Source organism: Montipora foliosa, chromosome 11, assembly GCF_036669935.1.
Source record: "Montipora foliosa isolate CH-2021 chromosome 11, ASM3666993v2, whole genome shotgun sequence".
NCBI classification, from domain to species: domain Eukaryota; kingdom Metazoa; phylum Cnidaria; class Anthozoa; order Scleractinia; family Acroporidae; genus Montipora; species Montipora foliosa.
Genome location: NC_090879.1, coordinates 20,744,147 through 20,755,951, shown reverse-complemented (window position 1 = coordinate 20,755,951; position 11,805 = coordinate 20,744,147). Strand labels below are relative to the sequence as shown.

The following is an 11,805-nucleotide window of genomic DNA, read 5'->3' as shown; positions in this document are numbered from 1 at the left end:
GGGTAGACTTCGCTGTGGTAAGGCAGTATTATGATTAATATGTACTTTCTAAAGAAACCAGTTTGAACCACCTTGAACTTAAAAGCCCCTTTTTAAAATTGATTCACGCCATTACAGAGCTACTCAGGGATATTTTGCCAAACTTGGTCGGTATATTCTAGGATAGATCCAACAATACTCCTATAAGCAATCAATAAGTCCGATGTGTTCACACCCGCCCTTTTCAGAAGTCACAGGACATAGCATGACCCAATGACCTTAAATATTTGAGAACTTAACGTAGCACTGAATCCACTTCACATAATTTTTTTAAACTTTAGAGAGAGTTTTATCTTTGCCTGCTGATCACTTTTCTGCAATAGAAAATTGGGGTCAGAGAGTTCGTTTTTCAGATATGAATAACTAAAGCCAAAATATAGGGTGTTTTTGCGAGGCTTTTGTGTTGCCATGGTAACTTTTTACATGCATCTTGTGTTCAGCAATAATTGATGTCTCACATGGTACCGTAACATTGCTGTTACGTGATAAAGTGTTGTATTGTTAATACTTTTAATATCAAGGTCTCTTCAAAAGTGTTGAAACTGGTTTGAGCCACCTTAAGTTTTAATAGGTTTAGGATACATAGTAAGTCCAAGACCTAGTTGGATCGACGAAAGTAGTTTTGTAACTTTAGCAAATTAGGCCGGGAACAATAACTTGATGTAGAACTGCATAAAACGTATGATTTCTCATAACTTTCGTCTTCAGTTGTGTGACAGAAGCTTAGCTGGAGAACACGTTCCAAGAATTTTTTTGTCTAATATTCTAGTATTTCTTTAGTTTGCTGCAACTAGTCCATGGCCAACTGCTCAGGTTTTTCAGCTAGTTGACTGAAACAAAGGATAAGCAATCTTTCAAGATAAAAGACTTAACAACATATAAAGAAATAGCACAGGGTGTTTAAGTCCCGCCAAAAAAAAATTACCAATGTCCCCAAATTTCTTTTTTAGTTACAAGAGTATCCATCATAAGCTTACATATCATCAAAAGAAAACTATGGCAATTTATCTATTTAAGGCAGTCCTTACTTTCGGGGTTTCTGTTTTTCGAAGCATTCAGTCCCGTTTTCATTTCCTCGAGTCGTCTACAGGAGTAACTTTTCGTATTTGCCAACTTTTGTTTGTTACATGAAAGCTAACACGCGAGCTTTTCAGCTAATTTCATTTGTTACATAAAAATTGGCAAATTTCTTCGTCTATATGAGCAAATAAAAGTTATGACATAAAAACTGACTTCATAGACGGGGCTTTATAACAGACGTTCCATTTTACACAGATAATTACTTTTGTTTACTGTCAAAGTAAGAATGTAAATTTGCATTCTTTATACCAAGTAATTTGGTAGGTCTTTATACCACTGAATGTCCCTGTCCACGAAGATAATTTCACTTCAAAATAAAAGCGGTCCTTCTGTACACTTCAGTCTTCAAAAACGTCTCCGAAAATACTTTGCTTTCAGTTTTGACGATAGAAATCAGTCTAGCGTATTAGGAAAGTAGAGTTAACGAAAAGTGAACGACGTTTTGCACGAAAAATGGGGAAGAAGACAAAAAAAAACCCGTGATAACAAGAATACTTGGCAGTGCATGAGTCAGGTTCCCGGGCTTTTTTTCCGCGACACCTGCCTTCATTCGAACGATGGCTCAATCTGGGGTGGTTCCCGATTCCCAAAGGAAATAATGCGGAGGTTAAAATTATTTTGTAGCTGCCTCGGTTTGTCTATATTCAGTAGATTACCGTTCACAACGCAGCCAGTTTTTGTCCATATTTGTTCCCAGAGGGGTAGGGAGGGTTTGAGCTCTGTGTTAGTTCCCAGGCGCCAATCGTCCTTGTAAGTGGAAACAGGTCACTACCTTGTCACTACCCAAAAATGGCGGAGATAATTTTTTTCTTGCGAATCAATGTTAGGTAACACGGAACAGTTTTGATCATAATGTTTAGTAACAGTGATACTAAAAAAAATAAAAATTTTGTGGGTAAAGTGCAGGCTGCTCGTCAACAAAGAGCAGAAGAAAAGGAGAGAGAGAAGGCTGCGATTTACATACAGGTAAGTTTGTTATGATCGAAACTTGTTGAAACTTGGATTCAGTGATACTCGCTTCCGAGAAATCGTTTATTCTAAAACGTCTTTGTTTGCGTCGACGTAAACGTCTTTGTAGCTTTGACATGGTAAACATCGCATGACGTGCGTGAATTTATTGTAAGCTATAAGATTAATTAACAACGGTGCCTACATGCAGGAAATGTAGATCTTAACAAGTGTTATTGAAATCCAGAAAGAAAATTGGAGGTAACCACGCATTTTTCAAAGATAATTGATGAATAATATTTTTAAAAATCTTTAATCATTTGATCATATTCACATGTTAATTTGCGCCTAAGAAATATTAAATATTATTATTATTATTATTATTATTATTATTATTATTAATATTAAAATACAAAGCAATGTGTGGCGTTCTCAGTGGCAGAGCCTGACCTTGAGCTAAGGGGGGGACGCTGGTTTTTTTGAGTGTGTGAACCCAAAAAAATTTTGGCCTCAATTTTTACCAAAATATATACTATATAAATTGAAGCTTAATTATCTCTCAAAAATGCATGGTTACCCCCAATTTTCCTTTTGGATACCAAGACTACTTACTAAGATCTACTTTCTCCGGATAGTTTTAAGCCGCGCAAAAATATCCCTGTATTAGTGAGCATCACCGATAGGAAACTCGAGTATCTCGAGATGCACAGAACTTTAATTATGCGCAATAACAATAGTAGGCACCGTCCTTAAAGACATGAATTCTTGTTTTCTCAGGCATGGGTCAGAAGGTTCCTGTGTATTTCGCGTCTACGGGCTGATATAAGGTATTGATTAAGTGTTTTTATTTTAATGTTAAAATCTAGTTCAAGAGTCTTAGAATGTCTTTAAAGATGTTAGGTGCACCCATAATGCATTGATCCTCCAACTGGGTTTTGCTAAAAGCAGGCACGGCCCATGGCCCGCAACGGCCACAGTTTTTTTGTCCAATGGTAAATCCATGCACATGCACAGATCTGCGGTTTGGGTGTGCAAAATGGACGACGTTGAGTTTGAATTTGTTACCCTTTAATCATTTGAATCCTTGGTTCTGTTTGTTGCATGTTGTTCAGCTAAAAACGTTTTCATTCAATGTTCATTCGTCTCTTTACAGAAACCAATAACAATAGAGGACTTTCATTGTCGAACAATGTAAGTTATTTTCAAACCATACTTTGAAAATGAAAATATCATAAATAATGAGATATGTGAACTGCAAATCTTTTTTTTTAAGTTTCAGAGCTACACAAAGAAAGCATGCAAATGCAAATCGACCGGCTTTCATAATTGTTGCCCGCCATTGCACAGAATTACAGTAAGATCATCTGATTATAAAGTAAGAATGTGATTGCCTCATAAACTGACAAATGCAACTCATTGACAATTTGCAGATCACATACCTCATTATTTAGCTTATGAAATTTTCAATCTCAAACTGTGGTTTGAAAATAACTTACATCGTTTGAGAATGGACTTCCTCTCTATCAGGTTCTGTAAACAGAAAATGAATAATAAACAGAGAATGACAATGTTTTTCACTTAGCAATGTGCAACAAAAGAAAGGATAAAAAAGGATTGAAATGATTATTAAAATGGTAAACAAATTCAAACTCACTGTTGTCAATTTTGCACGCCCCAAACCTGATGCAGATCTGTGCATTCACGTGGATTTACCGCTGGACAAAAAAACTGTGCAAAATCCTGACTGGGCCACTGGGCCGACGTGGGCTGTGGGCTGCTGGGCCTTTGGGCCTGCCGGGCCACCGGGCCGCTTGGCCGCTGGGCCAAGGATGAGGTCAAGATAGCTGGATATTGGCCAAGTTCTTTTTTAGCGTGTTTATGGCCCGAGACTAAGTCGAGGTCCATAAAGACGCAAAAAAGGGCAGTGATGTCTCTAAAAAGGTTTATGGTGTATGAGGCCACCTAAGCAGAAACAGCAATAAGTCAAAAAGGGACTTTGCTGAGTGCTGGAACATGCAGGTGTAGATGGACATGTTCCAGCATTCGGCAAAGTTCCCTTGACATGTACTAGCCTCACACATCCCTGGATACATATTTTCTACATGAATTATACATACATTCTTGACCACTCTCCCAGGGGGCTTTTCAGGGCCAATGAAACAATCACAATGGAACAACAGCTCCTAACTGGCAAGAGGCAAACCAGTTGGCTATTTACAAGAGCATCTGAGAAGCTGAGCCAGGGGTCAAGAGGTGGTCAAAATGGGTCTTGAACATCAAGGCAAGTGCCCATACTATTGTGCGGCAGTGCCTTAGTATCATTTTCCTTCTTGAGACATCACTACCAAGCTGGCCACACTTTTTTGGCAAGAACAGGGCAAACTACAAAACTGGGAAATTCAATAATCATGCTCTACTCTTCACAAATAGTGTGTGTTCTTAAAATATCCCACAGAGGTTATGAACAAGAGTCGTGAGATTGGATACATGGTATATAATCTGTTTCTGAGAAGGCTTGAAAATCTAACCATTTGCAGAGGAATTTGTAAAGGCAGCTCTTTCTCCTCTGTTACCCTGACCCTGAGCGAAGGGCCGACTGAAGATACAACAACAAACTCATCCAGTTTGTCAGCGGTTTTCCTTTCATTTGTTTTGACAGAGGTGAATTTGACAGGTTTATTGAACAGAGTGTGACCAAGAAGCCTTCAGGTTTGACTCTGAAGTTTATACATGTATTTTTTTGTCAACATTAGTTTCATAATGATAGAAAGAATATAAAGAAATTTTCATATAATTAATGAACTGTGGAGAAATGTAGGTCTCTGTGAAAGTGATCATTGCAGTTGTGAAGAAACTGGAGTAGTTTCAAAAGATGAATGAAAGGCTACATATTAATTTTTTTATCATGCATTCACCTGTTACGGGATACAATATCATACAAGTGACCATCTTCCAGATGGCTTGATATATGTACATGTAGCTCAGATGTTAGAGCAAGCAACTGGCGCAATAACACTTTCTTGGGCTCAAGCCCCATTCAAGCTGATGTTAGTGTCATATTACTGGCATTTGCAGCTTTATCTTTTAGCTCCCATAAAGAGTCTCGGATGAAATTCATCAGCCTGGCTCCTCCCTGTTTAATACCAGATCAAGCCCTCTGTAGGCTGCATATTCAAAAGGGTTGTCTGTAAAATGAAGGTTATTGAAGAATTCAAGTACGGTAAATAATTATTGTGACTTATGAAAGATGTGCACAAATCATTGTAGTTTGTTTTTGGGTCACATATAGAGTATATAGATTTACCCCATATTAGCTTTTTACAGCACAGTATTCCAGCAACCAACACTGACTAATTCCCCAAGTTGGGCTTGGCCTTGACATCCTGCTAGGAACAATTGACGTCTTTAAATTCCTCTGAAGTATTGAAACATTTTCTTGCAGCTATTGATACCTTTCACCTTGCGAGAAAATTTCTTTTCATTTTCCAGTTTAAAGAGGATGGAAAGGTGACACAATTTTATGATAAAATGGAAATTGCATTACTGCTCTTTTCTTTTGCTCAAATTGTTTTCAACAGCACCATAGATGACTAATGTTTCTACTGCCTTTGCAGAGATTTGAATCATTCTGTAGACTTGTTCTAAGTAGCATGGAGCCAACACAGACTGACCTAAAGGTACCTGTCCCAATAACCCTAACAATACACCAACAGATTTGTTTGCTTGTTTATTTATATGCAATGTTAGATTGTGTTCTGTTGGGCTCAAAGCGCTTAGATTGGTTGATTTATTTATGTTTCATTATGATTGAAAATTTTTTTTCGTTAATTTAGTTGATGAACTTTTTCATGTGGAATCTGAAGATCAGTTTGAAATGATAAAGTGTCAGTAGGGACCATTTCTCCTGACACTCCCTTTTCAATTAAAATTAAAAAAAAAAACAGGCAAATTACTCATTCTCGTAACACAAGTCAGTGTTCAACGCTTACTTTCAAACTAATTTGCCCTTTACATGTAGGGCAACCAGTTTTTTTTTTTTGGTTGCCCATTTTCTAAAGACCTGTTGCCCATTAAAACTCAAAGGAGGCCTGTAAAAATGTCCATCGTGTGTCCATGATGTTCTAGTAGCCTTCACAGTTTAACTTTTACAATCATAATTATCTTTAAGCGATAAGAGATCAAGGGAGATTGCTTATTCCTTAAATATCTCGATGAGGTTAGGATGGTTTTGAATTAAATGCCATTTGTCCCGATTAGTACGTTTTTACGCTTTTTAAAGCTGGTTGAAATTGCATTACAGAAGGTAGAATTTTCTTGTGCACTTGTTCGATATCAAAGTATCGAAGCATATTTGGCCATGCAAAAACTGGCTTTGATTGTAACAAACATTCTTTTCGCGCAGAGAAAGATGGCGGCTACAAACATGTTTCTCCTTCCAATCTGTTTTGAGGTTGTACCATTATACTTTTGACAGAAAAATAAATGACAGCAAAGAGATGTTGTGTTTGCAGTGACTATGTTATATTACTAGTCACTTTCTTTGTTGCAAATCAAATTGTTCCACAAAATATTAGTCAAACAAAAATTCTGATTTCCCAATCAGGGAAGTCTTAGAGTTGGTTTACTTTCCCACAGACGACAAGCCTTAGTGTCGAACAGTGGATATGAAGAAGGCCAAAAATGCCTTGCGTAGTTCAACAGGAAGTGAAATTGAGATTCCCAGTTCCATTTCATGAATGAGAAGAGTTACTTACAGCTGTAGGTCTGTTTTTGGTGACACAGTGTATCCATCAAGAAAAAGATTAAAAGTTACGAGTTTCCACCACATCATTGTGCTCAGCTTTTTTGTTTTTTTTTTATTAGGCATGTTATGTGTCTATTGTTCTGTCACAAGATCTTGTCCTGTTGTGGCTACAGCAGCTTAAGCATACTCTACTGATTTGCTGCAAACTACTCCGTAATTTAAAGGTACTACCGCATTCAATTTATTTTTCACTCTACTGTAAAAGTTTCACTCTTTATCCATATTTCTTCCAAGGGTTAGGGTTAGGGTTTAGGCTAACCTCTTCTGACGACTTCTATTTGTGTTGTGTAAATTAAGTCTTGATTCTTTTGCAGCCCAATGTTTCCCCAGAAGCAAAAAAGATCAGCATATATTTGAACATGGTATGAAAATTATTTAATTTATTCTCTGCAAATTATTACTAATTTTAGATTCTAGGAGATGTAGATGGCTTGCCCTTGAGGACCTATGGGGTATTAGGTACCGTTGTAAATCTGGTTTTCCAGATTTAAAGGTGAGGGTTGAGGGTTGAGTCCTGTTCAGATCACTAGATGGAGTTGTTTTGAGCAATCCCTGGTTCAACGTTTTGGTGTAATTGAACCAATCCAATGTTCATAATAATGCATTGAATTGTATCACTAAAAATATTAGACTTACCCTCATTGCAATTATTTTAATATTTGTATCTGATTAGCTTTTGTGATTTGTCTATGCTTTCTTGCAGCTCATTATTTTTACTGACTGCACAAACTGGAAGATTTTTACCATTAAGGGAGGTATATGATGAACACTTTGGTTTAAGATGTTCTTTAATAGTGTCTGGTTTTTGTTGTGTCCTTGTGGGTTATCCATTGTGCAATATTTAGTTGATCACAAATGTGAAACTGCTGTGTATGTGTCATTTACTGGCATAAGGAAATGATCATAATTTACTTAAATTTTGTTTCTGTGGCATGTTTCTGTTTCAGGAGAAGCATTACGACCAAGCTTGCAACAACTCTGTGCCAATGTTCTGGGATATCTGAATACTAAAGGACTCTACCCTTCATTAAAGGTATTGGACAAAAGGCCACTGTGGAGACCCTGTTAGTGTAAAGTTAAATGGGTGACATTGTTTTCAAACTGGGAGATTAGTGAAATAAAAGTTAATGATGACTGATTTCACGACTTGCACCACCAGAAAGGGCGAAGCAAAGTGGACACCATAGTTTTTGAAGGAACTGTACCAAATATTGTTCACACTTCTATCTTGATATGAAAGACTAATAAGGACTAGGCTCGAAAAAAAGAGAAACTTTGAGAAAATGCCAACAGTCAAGGGTTGATGTCACCCTGGAAACATTTAAAATCATGCTTTACTACTGACAATTAAGTTGCTATGAAGCTAAAATACAAATCTTTTTTGTTTGCTCTTGCTTGAAGGATTTATTGATGTCTGGTCTTGCATGCCATGAACCTTCACTGAAGTCTGCTTCCTTTATGGCAGTGATCACTTTATCCCTCCGGTAAAGCCTCACAGAATATCATATCTTTTAAAATTACATTGTAAATGAGCACTTTTCATAGTCTTTTGAAAGATCTCTGTATCTGCACTGTTTGAAAGTCTGATACAGAGCCAAGGGGTTTCAATAAGAGTGTGAACTTGTCAGCTGGTTTGAGTAGAGTAATCGATTTTGTCATTGTCAAAATGAATTTTAATCTTAAGTTGGAAACAATAAAGTAAAAAATAAAAAGTAGCTGGCTTCTCTGAGTGGAAATAAGCCAATGCTTTTTTTGTCGGCTGTTGGTACTTATTGAAACCACTGAGAGCCCTGAGAGCCAAGGACTAGATTTAGTTTCAGGACTTTTGGCTTGAGGATTTGTAATGACTTCTCAGACTTACTAGCTCAGCATTTTTTAGCCATGTCCTTTCTCTATTTTTTGACCTTTTGGGAATTTTGATATAGTCCTGCATAAATTTTAATTGGCTGTCACTAGGCCATTTGTTTGAGCATCAGAATACCGTTGGTGAGAGTAGGTATAGACTTCTTAAGTCTATGGATAGGAGGGCAAGTCATTGGTCTCTCGTATGGGAACTTATCCCATGGGCCTTATTCGTGTGGCAGCCATATTGGCCATAGACAATCGATCTATTTAATTCCCCGAGTCTCAAGTTGAAATGTTTGGGAACGAGTTTCATTGCCAGGGCAAAACAAAAGTTTTCAATTCCTTGGGACTGACAACATGGCCGCTGTGTGATTAATTAAGGCCCATTGACTCCTAGGAGTGAGATTGATAATTTTTACTCTGTCTAATGCCAGACGATTTTACTCCTTGATGATGGGTTGTTTGGGAGTCAATGGGTTATAGAAACCACACACTTTTTGAAAAAAGAAGGGCATGGAGTTCTGGTTGTTGCGGTCCTTTAGTCTTTCTGTGAATCCTATCTGTAATACTGAAAAAAGTTGATAATAGTTTCCATTAATGGTCACACTAATGCAATTAAGTGCTGCATAAATGTCTCACATGATGATGATAATATCACAGTTACTACAGTGCAAGCAGTCTCTCTTTTGCTGAAAAACCAGCTGAGAATGCAAAACAACTGATAGAACGTGGCAATGTGTGAGTGCTACTTGCGGCTTTGCCACTTGAATATCGCCTTGTTGGATCGGTTGTGTTGCATTCTTTGCAGAATTTTCAGCAAAGGAGCGACTGCTTGCAGTCTATGACCAAGCTAAATTGCATAGCTAAATTTGTTTGATTCCCTAGATGCCTTCCATTATTAGATAGTCATCATTTAAACAGTCAGTCTCAGTTATCACAGCAAACATGTCTGTGAACTTTTTGCAATAGCCTGAAATGTCATCCATCTTCTCATCTAAACCTGCCTGGAAGGGGCGTGGTGGGCACCTTTCCGGTGGGTTTGGGCAAGAAGACAGATGACATTTCAGACAATTTTTGTGAGAACGTGCCTGGAGAGATGGCATGTATCTTCAGTTGTCTTAATAGACAGCCACCAAGGAGGTCACAAGGAATTCTCAGTACCAGTAATACCTTTCCTGTTGACTGCATGTCAGTTTTAGTGCAAACTCTGCTTGGCTCCTTGAATTGATTGTTATTTTTTTGTGGTTATTGATATTTTGCCTAGGCCACTAATTCTCAGCAAGTTTTCTGACAATCTCTGCAGTTTGTATGTACTGAATATACTTTCAGTTCCGGGACTCATTTTGCATCTTTCAACAAAAGCTCCTGATGTGAGTATCAATGTTTCAGGTTTACCATCATTATGTGACTTGTGCATCTTCCATTCCTCACATTTTCTCTTCACAGGTGTCATTGTTCTGGACTGCCTCAGAATGTCATTGTTTTAATTTCTTTTGTTCTGTATTTAAACAGGGTTTCAAACCACTAAAAACTCATGGCATCTATCAGAGGGTTTTGTCATTTCTTCAGGAGGAGCAATGTAGTAGAATTGTTTTGAATTCACTGGAATGTAGTTACTCTCTGTGTCTCTTAGGTGAGCTTTGACATTGTGCCATTAAGTCAACAATACACAGGAATGTATTTTGTGAAAAGTACTGTGACATGGCAAATGTTATTTATAAGGTTATTCTTAATTATTCACAGCCAATGTGTTGGAGCTGTCTCAACTGGAAGAAGAGGTCTGTTTACTTTTTGCAAATGTCGATATGTCATTCAAAAATTTATTGTTGTTATACAGTTATGTAAATTAAGCACATTATTCAGTATACAAATGTTACTCTTAATTAAACAACCGTCCACAATAAAATGTTGAGACACTTTCAGGTAAACTAGGTAAATCCTAACGTTGACCAATCAATGTTGCAAAGCATGGTGTCACAGGCCTTTTGCAGAGACAACGTTAGGTGGGTGGAGGGGTAGGAATTTCTTGGAATGAGGGGGGAGAGCAAAATCATCTGGCATTTATAGACAGAGTAAAACCTACTACATGTAAGTGTCACTCTCAGGGGTCAATAAGTTAATAAAATTAAGAAAAGAAGCTTCTGTAGAGCAGATTGAAAATCCAAGGCATACTTTATATTGCAGCCCATGTTTTTTTCACTTTATTTATCACGAGATTTTAATGATATCATGCTTAACCCAGTGTTTTACATTAAACATTACTTTCTGATAGGTTTTCAAGCAGACACTTCCAGATTTTGTTGTAAGTATACTGTAACTGACTGATAGGTACACAAAAATAGCTTGAAAGACAGAAGCTGATGTTTTTTTCTAGTGCACATGTAGCTTACTTGAGAGGAAAGGTGCTTGTATAAATGGTTTGCATTTATTCAACCAGTATCCAGAGGTGATGCAACGCACCATGCTTGTAAAGTAAGAATAATGTCAAGTCCATCCATTCACATTGGTATTTCTTCAGCTCAATACTTAAGCTGCAGCCTTTTTTAGTCATTAACCCATTGACTCCTGGGGGTTCCCCATTGACAAGTATTTAAAATCGTCTGGCATTAAACAGAGTAAAATACTAAGTATGGCCGGTTTAGGCCGGCTTAGGGGTGAATGCATTAATGTGTCTGTACCGTTAAAGAGGAAGGTGCGCCATTTTTTACTTTATTTTTTCCTTGTGTGGTGTTTTACTTACAACATTTAATGTAAAAATTACCTAATATTGTTAAGTAGTGTTTAAAAAATGAGCAGCAGTGTTTTATCAGGGTTTAAAAACATGAGGCATAGCCCAGTGATTTTAGACCCGGTAAGACACGTGCTGCAAGGTTTTTGAACGGCTTAAAAAACATTCCACAAAGAGCGTGGCCCTGTGGACTCAAAACAATGGTTCAAATTGTGAGAGGTGAATATTAGCATACAAGAAAAACAAGCCATGCCTTATTAGTATTCTTTATATAAAGAATACTAACGAGGATTGTTTTATCAGGATATAAAGCTCATACACGCGACGTTTTATCGGTGTTTTGATAGGCTGTTAGGCTCAT

At 37.4% G+C, this 11,805-nt stretch overlaps 1 protein-coding gene across 2 annotated transcripts in view; it reads left to right on the top strand.

Moving 5' to 3' along the window:
- Positions 1–1,866: 1,866 nt before the first annotated feature.
- The window catches only part of LOC137974643 (ubiquitin-protein ligase E3B-like), a 26,117-nt gene continuing 16,178 nt past the window's right edge, over positions 1,867–11,805 (top strand). The window contains exons 1-14 of one of the 2 annotated variants that reach the window (XM_068821560.1): positions 1,867–2,085; positions 2,845–2,894; positions 4,727–4,776; positions 5,510–5,574; positions 5,682–5,744; positions 6,931–7,035; positions 7,186–7,233; positions 7,575–7,626; positions 7,819–7,904; positions 8,273–8,355; positions 9,981–10,086; positions 10,229–10,349; positions 10,460–10,494; positions 10,989–11,018. In XM_068821560.1, the coding sequence (XP_068677661.1) occupies positions 1,972–2,085; positions 2,845–2,894; positions 4,727–4,776; positions 5,510–5,574; positions 5,682–5,744; positions 6,931–7,035; positions 7,186–7,233; positions 7,575–7,626; positions 7,819–7,904; positions 8,273–8,355; positions 9,981–10,086; positions 10,229–10,349; positions 10,460–10,494; positions 10,989–11,018 (1,008 nt within the window). In that variant the 5' untranslated portion in view covers positions 1,867–1,971. Of the gene's footprint in view, positions 2,086–2,844; positions 2,895–4,726; positions 4,777–5,509; positions 5,575–5,681; positions 5,745–6,930; positions 7,036–7,185; positions 7,234–7,574; positions 7,627–7,818; positions 7,905–8,272; positions 8,356–9,980; positions 10,087–10,228; positions 10,350–10,459; positions 10,495–10,988; positions 11,019–11,805 lie in introns of those variants that run through there. The other variant, XM_068821561.1, reaches the window with a different exon arrangement.